The sequence below is a fragment of the Hydra viridissima genome, unplaced genomic scaffold (genome assembly GCF_058129835.1).
Source record: "Hydra viridissima isolate aposymbiotic clone 2 unplaced genomic scaffold, HvirCarnegie_v1 scaffold_2, whole genome shotgun sequence".
In the NCBI taxonomy this organism is placed as follows: Eukaryota; Metazoa; Cnidaria; class Hydrozoa; order Anthoathecata; family Hydridae; genus Hydra; species Hydra viridissima.
Genome location: NW_028324301.1, coordinates 18,076,761 through 18,096,057, shown reverse-complemented (window position 1 = coordinate 18,096,057; position 19,297 = coordinate 18,076,761). Strand labels below are relative to the sequence as shown.

Genomic DNA, 19,297 nt, shown 5'->3' with positions numbered 1-19,297 from the left:
CAAGAGATTTCTTAAAAAATATTGCCATTTTACCTTTAGAACGCACTAAATAAAGACCATATTTGTTTTCTAAAGTTTGGGCAATTATTTGAAAACAAACTGTTTAAGAAAATGTTTTGCGATAACAATTTGAAAAAAATTTCTTCGCATAACTTTTAAACAACACTAAAATAAAAACAGCGACAAAAAAATGACGTCTATGACGACCTTCAAAAAAAATCGTTCTCAGAAAATTTCTTAAGCTTAAATTTTGGCATTCTGAAACCTAGATTAACTGCAATTGTTAATCTTTTTTTTTTTTCGCTTTTAAAATGTGTTACAAGACAATCAGTAAAAAAACCGTTTGTTTGGCAAAATCTTGCAAATAATAATAATAATAATAATAATAATAATAATAATAATAATAATAGTAATAATAATAAAAATAATAATAATAATAATAATAATAATAATAATAATAATAATAATAATAATAATAACAACAACAACAATAATAAATTTTATAGTTTGTTGATGAGTAGCCTTTTCAGAAAGAAACACAAAAACTCTCATGCCGATTATATTAAAGTAGTTTCTTCAGTTTGTAAAATGTTTTTGGTTAAGAGAAAAACAAATGTTTGGTATGAAAGATTATTAGTTCAGTTTACTGGTCGAGTAAATATTTATAAATATTTAAACAGCTTTGGGTAATTATTTGCAAGATATGTAATTTAACTAAAAGTTTTCCCGACGACAATATTTTCCGGAATTTTGGAAGAAAAATATAAAAATTAGGAATATTTTTCGATTTGCAAGGTTTTCGATTCAAATTTTTTTTGATTCGCAAGGTTTTCAATTCGCAAAGTTTTCGGTGAAATAATTTTCATCTCAATATGCAAATTACTGCGGATAAAAATTGGTATTGAGGGGGAAACAATTGCTTTATGACCAAATGGAAGTTCTCAACATATAAAATCAATTTTTAGAAATACTCTCGTGCAGGGTTTTAAAGATTTTAAAGGTTGCACCAATGAGTTTAGCTGTGACAGACAGTGAAAAAAATTAACCGTTAAAAGACAAAATAGTCAGTCCATACCCCCTCCCCGCTACTGACTCTAAAAACCATAAAAATACAAAACTCTCTTATGTTTAAAATACTGAAAAACAAGAAACACAAAAAAGTGATTTTTTCCTGTTTACGTGTTTTATAAAATTAATTGTAAACATTGGATGAAACTTCGAACTTCGAATATCAATTATATCTTTATACCATTAATCTAAACTTTACAAAGCAAAAAAACCCCAACCTTTTGAAGTGAGTCTTTAGTATAATTCGAAGTAGATAAATTAAGTAGACTTTGTTTTTTTAAGCACACTGACACTTTGAGATAGAAGAGGCAAATTAGCAACCATAGGTATAACATGAGGTGTCTCTAATATTTCTTCATCAGAAGGAAAGTCAAATGCTTCTTTTTCGCCAAATGCCCGCTGCGTAATCCCCACAGGGTTTTTTTCAAAAAATTCTGACATTAAATTTAAATATCGACCGCGCCCATAAGATTTCTGTACAATCGAAGTCTTCACTTCTTCGTTACTAAATGGAGGTGTAGTATTGTTTCTCAACTCCATGTTTTTAAAATCCGAAACAAACTTGTCTGCCGGCAGTTTTGTAGAGCCTGTAATATTAGGTTTTTGAGCCATAATTTCGATATGATTATTTCTACTTTCACCAGCTTGAAATAAATTACACGACGTGAGTTTTTCTGAATCTGATATTTTATTACTAAGGTGTGTTTCATTTAAAGGTTTATCAAGATTAGAAGAAACAAAATACACCCCATCGTCAGAGCCTGAAGATGTTGACATTACATAATCATCGTGGAATGTTTTTGGATTTCCTCGCCAATTTTTGGACTTCGCAGATGGAAAAACTGATGACCAATCATTAGAACTTCCGTCACTAGAAGCTTCACAATTATCTTTTTTCGAGGTTCCCAAACTAACTGATGAGTTGAATGCAATGTTTGATTCATGTCGGTTATAAACATCTCTAACACCATTGAGGGTTTCGATTTTTTCCGAGCTATTTCCTTCATCTTTCTTCTTTAGAATTGGTTTCGAGCAATCAATCAAAGGTACACTTTTGCTATCCAGGCATTCAACAATAGAGCCATGCTTTTCATGGTATTTTTTATGAAAATTTACACCGGCATCCCAATCGCTTCTTGATTTATCGGTAAACATTTTTTCGTAGTGCTGTTTTCCATTCTTAAAACGGTTGGCACGATTCTGTTTTAAGTTAGAAATACGAGAAAATTCGCGAGGTAATTGTTTAGAATTTATCTAGTATGGAAAACATTAAAACTCTCAATTACAACTTAACACCAAAACATAATAACACATAAAACTTAATAAAAAAAAAGTATATACTCTATGTAAAAATATACACACATGTATGTATGTATATGTATATACAGTTAGAGAAATAAGTATCCGAACAAAACATTTTATTATGGAAAATAAACTTTGTCAGGTTATTTCAGAAAAAAATAACTTTAATAAAAAAAAAAAAGAAAAGATTATTCTGAAGGAAAATTTTATTACGAATTCAATATGCAAAAAAAAAACATATCAATAATATTTAATTGATAAAAAATTAAGATACATTTAAACTATGCAATTTTTTAGCATTAAGTAAGTATCCGAACAAAATTTTAAAGATTAAGGCTTCTCCGAGTTGGACCGCCTTTAGCTTTTATGACTTCTGCAAGTCGACATGGCATCAATTCAACTAATTTCTTTGTCGTATCTGAGTCGATATCAGCCCAATCTTCTTGGAGCATGATCTTTAGCTCTTCTTTTCTTTTTAGACATCATGTGCCACATTTTTTATCCAGAATAGCCCAGAGATGTTCAATAGGATTGAGATCTGGACTTTGCGCTGGCCATTCAAGTAACTCAATTTGTTTTTGGATAAAAAAACTCTCACTTTCTTTGACGTATGATTAGGGTCATTGTCTTGTTGGAATATAAAACGTTTTCCTAATCGCAGTTTTTTAGTTGAAGCCGGAAGATTTTTATTGAGAATGTTAACATAAACCTAAGAGTCCATAATTCCATCAATAAACTCCAGTTTTCCTGTTCCGTTCCAAGCCATCGATCCCCATACCATAACACTGCCTCAACTAAATTTTACTGTGCCTCGAATACAACTGAGTGTGAATGCTTCACCTTTTTTGTCTCCATCTTTTTGAGCTCCATCGGATTTCACAAGAGAAAATTTTGACTCGTCCGTCCACAAATCTTTCCTCCAGAATGATACCGGCAAATTTACAATTTTTTTAGCAAATGCAAGTCTTCGTTTTCGATGGATTTTTGAAAGGAATGGTTTCTTGCGTGGAACTCTTGCTTTGAATCCACTTTCTTCAATCGATTTCGAATAGTACATAGGCTCACTTGTAACCCAAAATCTTTCTCAAGGAGGCTTGACACTTTTGGTGCTGATAAAAAGCGGTTTTTTTTGCACCATCTTAACAATTTGTCGATCTATTCTTGATGTTGTTTTACGCTTAGCTCCGTATAATATGTTGGATATGTGCAAAATCTTGGCTGATTTTGCACATATCCAACATATTATACTTTTTAATCAGATCGCTGATGGTTCCTAAGGCCATTCCAGTCGCTTTATTTATCGACCTAAATGTTTTCCCTTGCTTGAACAAGTCAATAACCAAATTGCGCTGAGCTTGGGACCATTCCTTGATTTTAACTCCCATACTTGATGATATCAATGGTAAATCAAATGAATTTAAAAAAAATATCAGTCAATTATTAAAAATTACTCGCTGTAAAACAACAATATTTCTAAAACTATTGATTTAAAACTTTTTTTAATAATCAATTTTAAAACTTCGTTTACAAAACAACATGTTCGGATAATTATTTTTCGTTGAAGTTTTAACACTCCTTTGGGAGTCGTTAAATTTTAGCGACGCAACTTAATTTCTGTTGATTAATTTTTTGCTATATAAAATAGTGATTAAATTTGCTTTTAGAATAATTTTATAAAAGTATTTATCAAAAATAAACTTTGTCAGGTTTTTCTGAAATAACCTGACAAAATTTATTTTTCACAATAACATGTTTTGTTCGGATACTAACTTCTCTGATGTACGTATGTATGTAAACATAGACACGCAAAAATTACCAGTTTTATTTGATTATCGGTCATATTTCGTCCAACTTCCAGATATATATCAACACCACATAAGTATTCCGCTAGTAACTTTTCCATCATGACGGAACGAAGCTCTCGCAAATACATACATGCCTGAATAAGTGAAAGTTTTCTGGAAAAATATATCAAAACCACCAAGAACTTCAAAAGACTTGTAGTTCTTGTAGGTTATAACATATTTTACATGTTCAAAAATTCTTATGAATTAACCAATATTTTTTATTACAAAATAATAACATAAGAAAGGGTGTTATTTCCATGAAAATGTAATTTCCATCGCACCGTATGACATCTTTATAATATTCTTTCAAACGTTTTAGTTCCACTTCAAATGGATCAGCTGGTAGTGATCTGAACCATTGCAGAACGACTTCACAATGATCAGAAACGCTATTTTTTGCGGAAAAATAGAACAAAATTAAATTGTTGAAAGTTCAGTTCCAGACCAAATTCCACAAACTTAAGGGTATGTTTTTCATTTTTAAAAATATGAAGGACAGTAAACTAGCTGATTTTTTCTGCAATCAAAACTAGCTGAATTTTGCTGTAAATCAATGCTTAATTAAGTTCACTGAATCAAAGGACGTAACCTGGTAAAAAGAATATTTTAATTTCTCTTAAACAATTTTAAGTAAAGATCAAATTATTTGGACAAAACTCTTTTAAACAAACTTGTAAGTTTATTTTGATTACTTTAGATACCTGTGGAATGGCTTTTCATTTAAGAAAGCAAAATAAAGACCTCCTAACAGGCACTTAAAAAATGTACCACAAAAACAAACACTTTCTAATTCCCAACACTCTGAAATTGTTTGAAAAAGTTCTAAAGAACTCAAATATTTTTGATTCAAAAAATTGATTTTTCATCGTACCACTTTTCAAAAAAAAAGATTCAACCATTTCGGACCGTTTTTCTGCATTTTTTGTTCCTTGAAACTTTGAACCTCGACACATTTGGCAACTATGCATAACATTAAGGATTTGAGCAGGAGTCTGAAAGTAGATTTTCAACCTAAAAATTGCTCTTGATGCCAGTAAAAAGTTGTCAAATTTTGGTTGCCTTTTAAAACTAGTAAAACTGTATTTATGATCTTTTCTTTGAAATTTTTATCCTGGAAGTCTTCGGCATTTTCAGTCTACCACTTGTTCTTATGTTGATCAAAAATTTAACTAAACCGACCTTTAAGACCTAATCTGATCCTAACTTTATTTTTTAGAGTAGCAAGATGGCTGACTCAAACTCGCAAAATGAGAATCACCTTCAAGGCTTTGAATACATGGAAGTGTGTTTAGTAATGAAGGACAGTAAGTTTGTTTTCACAGACATGAAACACCAGCAACTAGTCCGTCAGTAGTAAATTTTCACCAAGCTGAACTCGGTTGAAGAAATTGCAGATAAAACCGAGGCTTTAAGTGAACTTGCTGAAAAAATTAAGTCATTTTTAGCCCATGCAACCAAGAGATACAAAGAGTGCTGTAATCTAGATCAACTCTTTGCTTGCAAGACATGTTCAAAGTTCTTGGACCATGTTTTCTCCTTCCCCCAGTGATTCATTAGAGCTTCAACCAGCTTGTAGAGGACTCTCCTGTCAAAGTTGCATCTCCAAAGCATCCAAAAGTGGACCAAAAATTTACCAGTGCAAATAAATCAGTAAAATGAGGCAGGAGCAACAATACTTGTGACTTCAGAATATTTTTCACAGACTGATGGACATTAGTGATCCTGACATTTAGGACACAAGTTTGAGTTAGACTGTTAGGTAGAAAGCAAGAAAGTCACTTTCACTTCAACTTTTAGCTTTGCTAAAAGCTCCCCAAGAATCTTTGTGTCTCAGACTCGGACACAAACTTGGATTCAGACTTAGATTTGGACACTAAAACCAAAAATTCTTTAGATTGATTCGACAGTAGACTGTCATTCTGGATCATTCTGTTCTACATTTTGGGAGTTTTTCTTCATTTTCAGCTTGTGGTCAGATAATTTTTTTGCATAACACTTTTTGAAGTTTCTGTAAAACGTGTAACAAAGTCAATGCATATAAAGTTTTACTATTTTATCGTTACAAAATTACAAAATTGATAATAAAATTTGTTCTGTGTTAAACTACTTTTTTATTGTGAGATGCCTTTTTATTGGTACTTAATTTTTTATTGTTTTTTCTTTTAAGATGTGGCTATAGCATAGGCTAATAAATATTCAACATTTAAAAATTCTAATGTTTAAATCTAGGCTAGTGGTTTTTGGTTTTAAATTGAGCTCTGATGTAATTATTGTAAAAAAGTTCAAAGGTACTTCATAGTAGTAAGTTAGGTTAAATTCAAACTTTACTGTACCCCAAAAATCAAATTCATGCATTTTTAGTAAGATTAATACTTGAAAAACATTATTTCACAAAATATTTCAATGCTTTTTTAAAACTATAAGTGAATTTTTTTTTCCAAAAAAAATTTAATTGCTTTGTCAAAACTGAAACACCCACCTGTTTTATGATTATACATGTGTAAAAGAAATTAAAGAGGCAGCCCTGCAGTGGTTCAGGTTTGTATGACTGTTGAAAAAAGATGTCATAAGGGGAAATAACATAAATGGAAATAACACACTTCCTTATACTAATACTACATAAAAAATATTTGCAAATTCCTAAGATTTTTTGAACATGCCAAATATTTTATTAATCATATGGATGGATGAAAATTATCATATGGATAAAAGAAAGTGGTTGACTTAAACAACAATTACTTTGGTGATTGACATGATTGTATTTGTATTATGTATTTAATAAATATTCTTTAAGACTGTGAAAACCTTTTTCCATACTGAATATAAAGCCACAAATAAAAATTACCTCTGCACAAACAGAAAGGATGTCTTTCTGAAATGGTCGTTGTTTCCAAATATTTTTTGATTTCTAAACAGCAGTGTTAACATTTTTAACAATGAATACTACAAAATATGAATGAAAACTGGGTTTTGATAAAAAAAAAATAGAATTTTTGAAAACCTTTGATAAAACAACTTAGATAATAACTCTAAAAAAGTTTTCATAAAACTTTATGTTCAAAAACAAAATGTTTTTATGTTAGGCCTGAATAAAGCACATTTGAACAACTTTCTTACATTGTTTTAAAGCCTAGTATATAAAAATATAACAGTTTTATTTCACATACAAAACTATTTATTCATATCTAATATACCTTAACCCTTTCGTACCGGAATTTATTTAGGCGATTTAAAAAGCGCAATAATATGCGACGTAAACACTTAAATAGATGGGTTTCCTTACAAAATAAGTAAAACAAAGTATAAATCATTGGAAAGCAGGGAAAATTTAGAATCCAAAAAATTAATTAAGAAAGTAAAAAACTTTATATATATATTGTTATTTATGTATAAATAAATAACAAAAATATAAATATAAAATATCCGAGGCGCACATATGTGCGCCTTCGGCATGAAAGGGTTAATCTATATTTAATGTAAAAGCACTCTCTAATTAAAAAATTGTAAAGGGTTAATCTATATTTAATGTAAAAGCACTCTCTATTAAAAAATTGTAAAGTATTTCAGTTTTTTGTTCAACTGTGTACCTGTCTCCACAACACAGAAGCAAATTATTATTACCTTTATTATATTTAACCTCTCAATTTCAAACATACATGGCTGAACACCAAGGTAAGTTTCCACACACTCAGCAAGCGATGCCACCTCACTAAATTATATCTTTACTTAAAAGGAGACTGAAAATGTATTTCAAAAATAAAATTCAAACAAAAAAATTAAAAATAAAAATACAAATAAATACTAAGAGTTGGCATCTAGAGCATCACAAAGTCACAATAAATTGACACAGAGGTCAATATATATAAACCAAATAACAAATATATACACACATTAGATAATAAGTATACATCACATTATATATAAAGTGTATATACACCAGATAATAGCTATTGACAAAGACCTAAAAGTTTTTAATACTTGTTCTGATTGACAATCATTCAGATACTTGATTTTTGTTGATAATAAAGTTTCTCTAGGTTTGGTGACTTCTGATATTCTAAAGTCACCAAAACCAGAGATGTTTTGGATCTTACTCTACAATACAAAAGAGTTTGATTGTTGTGCATTAAATGCAACTAAGGTTCTTGTGTATTGTGCAACAAGAATTGTCTGAAGCCAAGGGAGAACTAAAAAAGATATTAGGATGAACCACAAACATCATTACCAATAGACTGTTGCTCTGTCTGGTTTGAGTTAATAAAGAAAATAGCTGATATCTTATTCAATGCAACTCCTCACCAAAGCAAAAATTTGAAGTAGAAAACATGTAATGCAGTTTCAAAATATTTGTAACTACTAAAAAAGGCTATACTGGAGAAGTTCAAAACTTAACTAGGTCTTATTGTTGATGTACTTAGATCTGGAAGTTCAGAATGCTTTCTAAATAAGCACAGGAGGCTTATAAAGACTTCTAAAAATCTCTTTACCAGTAAAACTTTCATAAATTGTTACACAAACTATCAGATTGTTTTGTATACTACAGAATGTAGACTCTATTGGACTCATAAGTTTGTGATAACTAAGGAGTTACTAACAGTACAAGGAGTCTGCACACATGATGCCACAGTAAATATAAAGTGGCTGTTGTCATTTTAAAAATAACTAACAGTTTGGTGCAGACCATCAGAAGAACACAGCTTTGATGAGATTATATGGCAATGTCAGCTGTCAAAGTTCTTAACAGATTGAGTTAAATTTCAGAATCAATCAAAGCTCTTTGCCCAATAAAGTCATTTTTAACTAAAATTTTGATTAAAAAAACATCCATTTAAATTTTATTCTTAAACATATACTTTAATTCTAATTTTAGAAAGAACTTTAGAATTTTAGAAGACTTAAGAAAGAAATGGCGAAAAGTTCCCAGATGATCTTATAGCTTCTTCTACAATTTCAACAATTATGAAAGAAGTCCTGTTGTTTTACCTGGATATAAAATGATTTTTGATCAGCTGATTGATATGAACCCAACAAACATTTAGTTATATGAACCCAACAAACATTTAGTTATATGAACCCAACAAACATTTAGTTATATGAACCCAACATACATTTAGTTATATGAATCCAACAAACATTTAGATCAACAAAAATAAGTCAACATAGATGAGACAGTGGTTCTTGTTTATTCACATTAAAGTAAGTAAAGGAAAGGGTAGAAGTTGTTAGGCTCTGGTAACCATTTATCCTCTAATTTAGCTGTAAAGCTAAACTTATCAAGCGAATCTTCTTCAGCTACAACATTCTTCTTATAGAATAAAAATAAATTTTATGAAGATTAAGAAGAATCAGCTCTAATAGTCAAAGTAAAGTAGTAAAGGTCAAAGGTCACATCCATCTCAAAACAAAACCCCAAATGTAAGGTTTATAAAAAATCATTACCCTTGGAACCAAGCTGCTTTATTTATTATTCTACAATCGGGCTTTAAAATTTAGTTGAAAAAATTTCAAAAAAAAAATGTTCTTGAACAAATATCTGAGAATATTCTTTAAATAATTTCACATTTAAACAGCACATTTCTCACATGATTGTGCATAGTAAAATACTTTTTGTATTTGCATAAAACTGAACAACTTTATCCAGTTTTATGCAGTTGCTGCAAGCATATTATTAATTCCTATTTTCACAGCAAATGTTGGTCATTGTAAAACAAATAGAAAGACTTACATTGGAAACTCTCCCAGCGTTTGTTTCTTAACAAATGCATCAGCAACCTGTTACATAAAATGTGTTACAAAACATTTAAATCAAGTAACAAAACATTTAAAACCAAGCAGAAGTAGATTACAATTTTAAAAACTAGCATTAAAAAAAAAATACAAAAAAACATAAAAAATTACCTGAGTATCAAATACATTTCTGGGAGATATACCATATATATGATAAAGACAGTCACTTGTCATGCGTACATCATGAACAACCTGAAAATAAATATCAACTCTAACTACAATTAATAACAATATAACAATTACATTAAATAGAATTGTTAATATTCATCAACTTTTTTCAAACCCTTACAGAATATTTACAAAAGGTATACAAGAACATATGGTCATTCATCAATAACTACATGAAAAAAATGTTTGATGATCAAAAAGGTTTCCATTAATGCCCAGTAATATTTACAGTACAAAGTAGTGCATAGTATTTGCAACAAATTTTTAAAGTTAATAAAAAATCTTTACTTTTGTTTAAATGAGTATTAAAATTAAAGTAGAATTTTTCAGAATTCTTTCAAAAATATTTTAGGATTTTTTTTAAATTAGAGTCAATTCAAAATACCATAAAACGAGAACCAATAAAATGATGAATTAATTTAAAAAAAAACTTTTTTTTACAAATTTTTAAAGAGAAAAATAAAATAAAACAGTATAAAACTATGATAAACCAAAATAGACGCAACAATAAAAAGTAGACTGAAGATTTACATTTGTCCACTCAAACTGGCACAAAGGTTTACACTTATTTCATTTTCTTCCATCCATGCTTTGTCCATGCTAGTTGTATATGTAGGAGTCCATCTTGTTGAACTTGCCACTATTCATTTTGAGCAATCAGCATGTCATTACTTCAAAATTATTTATTATTAAAAATAAATTGCAGCCACCATTTCATGGCCCTCTCTTTACACTTCTTGAATCTATTAAACTCTGTTAGTAGTTTCTTGGGATATTCAGATGCTGGATGACACCTGTCTTTTTACAAGATTTCAGTGATTTTCTAATGCAATTTTTATTAAATGTCTTTTTATTAATTCTCTAGTGCTAAAACTCCATTCTTACCTCGTTTTATTTTGAAGCCAATTCATTGCTTTTTATCATTCAAATCTTCTCAAAACCTCATTATATATTTTAAGTATGATCTATCAGTATAGACAACTTAAAAAACTTTTCATAGAAAATAAAGAACATTACACTAACTGATAAAGAAATTAGTGAACAACCAAAATCAAAACTTTAGCTGAAACCAAAATTTCAGTTCAGCAAAACTGTAACCAATACCCTGAAATTATACCCAATGAACTAAAACTGAAGTGAAACTGAAATTTGAAATAGACCAAAACTTGAAAAAGAATGCTAAAAATCTGTAAATGATTTATGGTCACCAAATTAATGCCAGAAAAAAATGAAATTACTATTTTTCATACATTTAAATGATCAGTATGTAACACAACCTAATAAAAAATAAAACATATTTGGACATTTTAACATTTGTATTAATAATTAAAAGATTTTTTCTGCAGAAGAAAATATTTCTCACGCTTTCTAGCTAAAATCTGCTTTTTATCACTGAAAGAATGTCTCCACCAGTTAATAACAACTTCTGAAGATATTAGTGTTGGTGTAATGAATCTCTTTGCTATTTTTGTCAAGCCAAAATTTTTTTTAATCTTGTTTTCTCTTCATAATGAAATTCATAATAAAGACTTGTTTTTTGAGTTTTCTAGATTTAAAATTTCCTTTTCTAACTTGGAAGTTGGATGACTGTGCAATGACAATTTGCATCATTAAAGAAAATTCAGTGTTCTCAACAAAAGTAGTTATCAACACAGGGTTTTTATGTTTGCTTTAATACAAACTGTTTAGTTCCAAAAAGACTTATTTTTTAGCCACATGAAAGGCTTCTTGAGATCTAAAGAAGTGCTTTTAAACCTGGATCAAGAAGTATTGCAGGTTCCAACTCTTTACAGAGATTTTAATGCCACTTGAAGAAAGGTGAGCAGTGTTGTATTAATTACAGATTTTAAGTACAGCGTTCTTTCAAACATGTAATAAGTTGAATTCCAGCATGTTGAAACAGCATTTTTTAAGCCTGAGCCTGTTTTATGTGAATTTCTTATTGTTTGTAGAGCTCAGAAAAAAAGAAGTTTAAATGAGAACCAAGAGTGCAAAGCTTTTGACATATTTTTATGAAGCTTATAACACTCCAGAGTGATTCAAACACCCAGCAGATATGTAAGTACACTCTGGTTCTTTGAAATCTGCTTTTATATTTGCCATATTGTCTTTTAAGCAGCCTGTAGTCTTGTCTTTTAGCTTGACTCTTGTGTACCATTGTCAAATCTCTGAAAAATGTTTTAAGCAGAATGTCTTTCATCAAACTTAGAACATGAAAGACAGAACTAAATCTACTTCCATTTATCTGAAATGGAGTGCACTCTCCATTGTGCCCAAGTACCAATCATGTAAGAATGACCAAGCATCAAGACAGATGTGAACTGTTTTAGCATTTTTTTGTTAAGCATATTTTTAATTGCAAGCTCAATTTTTTCATAGGCTGGATTGAGCATGCTGCGGTAGTATTTTTCACTTCCAATGTCAAACTTTTGAATAAAAACTGCATGTTGGCATAAAAATCCTGGATTATTTATGACTGACTAAAGCTGTAAGTAGAGGACAATCATTTCAAACATAAACATATGAAACTTCAGACCTTTTTCTGAGATTGAATTCATTTTTGAGCTATTGTCAAACCAGTCAGAAATTGAGGATTGTAACATTTCAGCCCTTTGCTACTTTGATCTGATGTCAAATAAGGGTATTGTTCTTTATTTACTTGTAAAAAACTTAAGTTGATCTGAAGTTGGCACATTTTAGGGCATTTTAGGACATTTTAGGACATTTTAGGATGGTAGTTGTGCATAAAGCTTTTTTTGTTACATGATATTTTTTAGTAAGCTGTGGGTGCCAAGTTCTTTAGTGAAATGAAAATCCAACCCGCAAGATTTCACATTACAGTAAGTTGTGCATTTGGAATCACTGTCACATTAAAAAGTATCCACAATTAGCTTCCTTCCTATTATTTTTGTAAAATTCAGCACTGAACGATTTTTGTTGAAATTACTGATTTTGGTTGTTCATTAAATATACTTAAAGAATGATTTAAGAATAATAATTTGTTATTATTCACAACTCTCAACTACTTTAAATGTATTTCAATTATAACTACTACAATTGTTATAATTAAAAACTGATTATGTCTCCAAAAATTAATAAAGCAAGATAATTAGAAAATTATCATGATCCCACACTAAATTAAAAACAAGGTATCTAAATTAAAAAAAAAAAAAAAGAAAACTTGTGCCTATTTTACTTTTTAATGAATTTTCAGGTATGTATTTAAATGTACTTGCTAAAACCCTAAGTACAGAAAATGAGCAAAACTTCAACATCATCAATTATAGAGAAGTGTTCTCCTCATTAATATGATAAAGACAAGAAGTTTTAAACTTCTTGTCTTTATCATATTAATGAGGAAAAAAAAAGGGGAATAAAAAAAAATATATGGACTTATTTTTTTGTGACCACTTAAAAAATTAAAAAACTTATCTATAATAAAACTGGTGTTAAATTCTGGTTACTTAAAAAATCCATTTACCTTCAAGATATTAGCATCTTCAATTAAATCTTTAAAAGCACAAGGAAAACTTCCAAATGATTCCAAATCAAGCAAATAAACCATTCCTCTACTGGCCACTGTTAGCAAAGAAATTTGTCCAAATCGATTAACAGCTTGACCTTCTGCAATAAGTGACAAAACTTTTTGTTTTTTCAAACTTTCAACCTAAATTTACAGTAAAATTTATGTAATAAAATATTTTCAAGCAAAAAAACTTAGTAAGTTTATTACTACAAACATTTATTACAATATTTTAAATCTAAGACAATCAATCTGCTATGTTTTTAACATGTTTTTATTTTAATTGATCTTTTTTACTTAAAAATTTATGAGTTGTTTTTAATTCACTGAAAAATCATTTTTTTCTTTGGAATTTCATTTTTAAATATTTTGCATTGTTGTCATGCCCATTGCAAATTATGGCATTAAAAAAAGCTTCTACATATTTTTGTTTACAAGAAAAAAGGTTAATCTACTAATTAACCTTTAACTTACTGCTTTATCAAACTCATTATTTAAAGAATCAAGGAGTACTGCTAATGGTGGCTCATTAAGTTTGGGTCTTTGTGTCCTATCATAACCACTAAGATCTAAATATAAACAACAAATCACTTTTTTCAAAAATCTCTTTAAAAAAAGTCAAAAAGATTAACATTCAAATAATAAAGAAAAAAAACATACAGGCTGATGGATTGATATGATCAAGCTGAGTAAGAGAAGATCCAGTATCACTGGGGTCAAGCAAATTGTCTTTTTTTATGGAGTCATCAGTCTTTTTCTGATTTTTGCTTGGAAAACTTTTTCCAAACTTTTTTTCATGACTCCCCTTATTATACAACTTTTCTGTTTTTGAGTCACCTTTTACAGGTTTTTGCCTAAAAAGAACTTTATGGTATTTACATATTCATATAAAAATGTTAAAAGTTTATAATTTTCATATAGTTAATATAGTTAGTATAAGAACTAATACTTTTCGAAGTACCTTCATTAAAAAAACTGAATTTGTTCAACCTACTACTCTACTGACCTACTACTCCACTGACCTATAAACAGATATTTTGTTAAACTAATAAAAGCTCTTTCATAAGCAAAACTAAAATCATTTTATGATATTTTTATTTTAAACATGTTTCAAATAAAAAATCAAAAATTAACCTTGAAATTTTCATGTTGCTACATGAAAATTTCAAGATTAATTTTGCATTATAGTTAACAAATTGAAAAGTGACTTTATAAGTAATAGACTAAATAACACCTGATCTTAAAATTTCATTTTAAGCATCCAGTAATTTTTTATTAAATTGCAATTAAATTTTAAAATCAAGTTGGTTTAGCTAACAATTAAGTACAAATTTATATTTGATGAAATATTTTATTTTTCATTAAGCTGGCAGCTTTAAGTTTAACAATTGAAATATTATTGTAAAAAACTTAGTACATAATCAAGGTTGTAGTTAGATAATCCAGCATAATTTATAAGATGTTGAACCATTGGATTTTTAAGTAAGAAAAAGCAAAAACAAGTAAAAAACTTTAATAAACAGCCTGCAATTAATAATTTACAGCACAGTAGTACAACTTCAACCCTAATATAACTTTCTCTCTTAAGTATAAAAATCTAACCATTATGATGTTTTTAAAGACGACTTCAGCAACTGAATTATTGCAGGACTTTAATTTACAACTTTTATTATATAAAAAAAGGTATTCTGCTGAATCAATTCTAACATTAATGATTATTTAAACAGTTTGCCTTTTCTATGTTCAACCAATTAATTCCCACTTTACTTAGTGGTAAAATATCAACTGATATCAGCAACACACAGTTAAATTAACAAACTATTTTTTAATAAATATTGAAATAATTAATCAAAAGCTAAAAACTAAGAGAATAACCCCACTTAATAATAGATTTTTATTTTTTATTTATGTAACCTCATTTTTTAATCAAATCTAGTCATTTGTCAGCAAATCAGAAAATATTTTCAAATTTAGTAGGAGTAAATTTACATTATATCTAGTGTGAATTCATTTTTATATATAGTATTTTTTAGCAAGACTTAGTAAGACAAGACTGAGTGACACTAGACCATTTTGGTCTTGTCTTAAAAAGGCATGAATCAAACAAGTCCAACTTTGAAAAATCTAATGAAATAATGTGCTTAAGAAATAACAAGATTTTTTTAAATCAATTTTTTACTAGTATTGTAATTAAGGAACATTACCACAATCTATATAAACCACATCTATATAAAGATTTAAAAACATCATCACATCTATATAAAGATTTCTTTTGGAGATGTGCATGCTATTTTTTAAAAGCTGTTGTTAAAGCAACAGCTTTTAAACAATAGCATGCACATCTCCAAAAGAAATCTTTATATAATCTTAATATCTCACCATTTTAATACAAATAGATTAGCTTGTTAACAAAAAACAGGGAACTATAAACATTTAAGCCTCATTACATTTAATTATAGTCTTGAAATATCTTATAAAGTCTTGTTTATCTTGAAACTATTGACAAATTACAAAAACACTAAGGCCTTGATACGTATCGAAACATTTCAAAACCAAATCAAGCTTGTCATGGTATTGGGTTTGAAATAGATTTATTTTGAGACGCATACTCTTAATGTTCAACATAAAAGTGTGTCTCATCAACAAATTAAACCATAGGAAATTATAAATCACTGAAATTTAATACTTTAATGATTTTTTTTACTTCTAATGGTTTTGGTATTGATATTTTCAGCACAACCAAATGCCAATAACATGATTGTCTTTTGAACAAATGACTTGCATTATTTAGTCATTTTTTTGTTTATTAATGTTCAATATTTAATTAACTACAAAATCAGTTTTTTATAAAAACAACATAAAGTTACAAACACACCTTTCAGTTCCTTCTTGTACAGGACTCTGAAGAACTTTAACACAATAAAGAAAGAGCTTAAAATGTATTGTATTTAATAGTTATAAAAATAAAGGAAAGATAAAATTATATATTTATAGTAATTGGCACTATTATAACAGCCATATTCAAATCTTTTCAGAACTTAAAAGGAGGGCTGTTTTCCCAAAAGGAGAACAATGGTCATCTCAAAAATATATTATGTTATAAAGCAAAATGCACAAAAGGAAATATTCAAATACTTGTATACTTTCTAAATTGGCTATTTGATCACCAAACATATGCACTTCTCTTTCCTGAACTTCTCCAGTCTGGCAATTTTTCACTAAAAACAGTAAAGCGTTAGAGTAAATGGGAAAGCTCTTTTGAAATTCTATACATAATATGTCAAACTAAACTTTTTCACTAGAGAATATATATCTTGATAAGTATGTTAAAATTTGACATTCTAGTTTTAAAACTAAAAAAAGTATTAAATAGATAAGTAAATTAGTTAAATTATTTTGTTAAAACAGTTATGGTTAAGAAACAATATAACTTGTGCTTCAAATTAAAGACTTAAGAATTTCCTTTTCAAAAACTTATTAGCTGCAATTTTAATGTAAAACTAAAAATGAAAACCTTTTTTTAATACAACTTTTTTCTCATCAACCACAATATTTTGAACTATTCCTTGGTAAACTTCACCGTTAGTTGTAGTGATTTTTAGTAATGATCCCACATGTTTATCCATTTTTATTTTTTTACATAGACATTAAGTTAAATATGATTCTGTTAAAAACGAAAAAAGATGTTAGTTTTTACGACAGTTCTCATATTAATTTTTTATTCCTAATAAATCATATTTAAATGCGTATTTCTTTTTAAATACTAACACAAAATGAGTAACACAGCCACAACAAAAAAATAATAAACTAGTAAGAAAACCAAGGCTTATAAATTTAAATCCTAAACATATGGACTTTAAAAGCGAAGTACAGCATATTTTATTTTACAAAAAATAACTTCATTGTTTATACGGAAGTTACGGCCGGGATAAATTTCTTGGAAAGAAATTTAGTTTTATTTAAGCATTAAAAAATTACATTCGCTTAGATGGGATTCATGAAAAATGAACAAAAACAAACAAGGGAAGCGAGTATTTAAACCGCAGCGCACTTTTTTTAAATTTTTAAAAATTTTTTAAAATGTTTAAAACTTAAAACGATTTCTTTAGAATTTTTGAGCAACCAAGCGTTAATTATTCGAGATGCAATACTGTCGGCGCAGGTGCACTTTCGCAACACCACCTTCTAAACCCCCTTAATTTTTAATTTTATTGAAAGATATTCGTTTAAAATGAGGAAAATAAGTATCCATTATGTATTTATCCCGAGGCAAAGTAGTCTGATTTAAAAAAACAAACAAAAATAATAATGAAAATAATAATAATAATAATGATAATAATAATAAATTTTTACAAAATAAATTTTAGTAAATAATTCTCATCACATTGTTTAAGCTGTTTCCTGGCTGGAGTCATCTGTTCGCTCTCGCTCTCTGTTGCTAAGAAATAAGAGAGGTGCTTAGTGTAGCAATTGCTCCTTTACTGGAGCCTTCATCATCTGTCTCTAGCTCTGAATTCGTTACCTTTTTCATTTCAAAAAATAAATTTTATTATCAATATCTCAATATATTCCACAGTACAATTAGAAAGAGATGGTCGTAAGGTCGTAAATTACGAACCGAATAAAGATTTTGGGAGATTTTTAATTTTCCTCGTTTACGATTAGGCTGACGCAACTTCGTTTAATCGCGAACGTAAATCACACCTCTAGAATTAATAGTAACAAAGCTAACATTTATTTGAAAGACAAAAAAAATCATTTAGTACTTTTTTCAATTTAAAAAGGCACAATTCAATGATGATGTCATGACAAAATATTTCGGGAACGTTACCAGGTGCTAAGAACAGTCCGTTGATCATTTGGAAGGTTCACTTGTTCACTAACTGATAAAACTAACTCCACGGTTTGTTAAACAACGGTGATCAATTAATGATATCGATTTTGCATTATTTACATACTTTGAAGAATTTAATGTTTACATTTAAACCGGTGATTGGTTCCCTGTTTTTTTTTCAAGCAAAGTCATTAAAATTATTTTGAGAGTTTTTATAGCGATGTGCACGCTAACATTTAAAAGCTGTTGCTCTGATGACTTTTGTAAATTAGAAATTTTGGTATTCTCATGATAGGAAATAAAACGCAATTTTGTTGAAATCTCTTCTGATCACACAGTACAAGGCTAAACTTTCGAGCTTATCTTAGATGTCTGGCATATGTTTCACTGAAAATACAACTATTCTTGTTGAAAATCAAGAAGAGTCTTTTTATTTCTTAACTAATTTTTGGTTTTATAAAGACAAGACCGACATGGGCTTGAGTCACTCAATCTTGTCTTGCTAAATCTTACTAAAAAAATGCTATAAAAATACGTTTTGATTCAAGACGCAGACCCCTAGTCGCAACTAAATTGGTGCAGAATATTTCATTTAGAATTCTATGCTACAATACTAAAGCTGTTTTTTTACATAATACATAGAGATTATAGTAGAGTTAACTATGATATTTATGCCCACCATTTTTAGAATCTTTAATAGGAGCCGTATATTGCAAATAGCGTAATTATGCCAGATTTGAGCAATTACGCTGAGTTTCGGAATAATTA

The 19,297-nt window shown here is 28.7% G+C and overlaps 1 protein-coding gene across 1 annotated transcript; it reads right to left on the bottom strand.

The window, feature by feature from the left end:
- Window positions 1-1,223: 1,223 nt before the first annotated feature.
- On the bottom strand, window positions 1,224-17,387 carry LOC145190671 (piRNA biogenesis protein EXD1-like). The gene is made up of 12 exons (XM_090078529.1): window positions 17,210-17,387; window positions 16,839-16,913; window positions 16,571-16,604; window positions 14,356-14,549; window positions 14,170-14,264; window positions 13,654-13,839; window positions 10,116-10,196; window positions 9,943-9,989; window positions 7,839-7,926; window positions 7,063-7,125; window positions 4,187-4,309; window positions 1,224-2,322 (listed from the first exon to the last, which is right to left on the bottom strand). The coding sequence occupies exons 1-12, from the start codon at window positions 17,319-17,321 to the stop codon at window positions 1,327-1,329; spliced, it is 2,094 nt and encodes a 697-aa protein (XP_089934655.1). The 5' UTR covers window positions 17,322-17,387; the 3' UTR covers window positions 1,224-1,326.
- Window positions 17,388-19,297: the final 1,910 nt, after the last annotated feature.

What these genes read in the sequence shown, in the direction of transcription:
- LOC145190671 (XM_090078529.1), bottom strand. Translation starts at nt 17,321, where the DNA reads ATGGATAAACATGTGGGATCATTACTAAAAATCACTACAACTAACGGT. An exon ending in ACGCTGGGAGAGTTTCCAAT is followed by an intron (nt 7,927 to 9,942) that starts GTAAGTCTTTCT and finishes GATATAATTTAG; the next exon opens with TGAGGTGGCATCGCTTGCTG. An exon ending in CCGATAATCAAATAAAACTG is followed by an intron (nt 2,323 to 4,186) that starts GTAATTTTTGCG and finishes TTTCCATACTAG; the next exon opens with ATAAATTCTAAACAATTACC.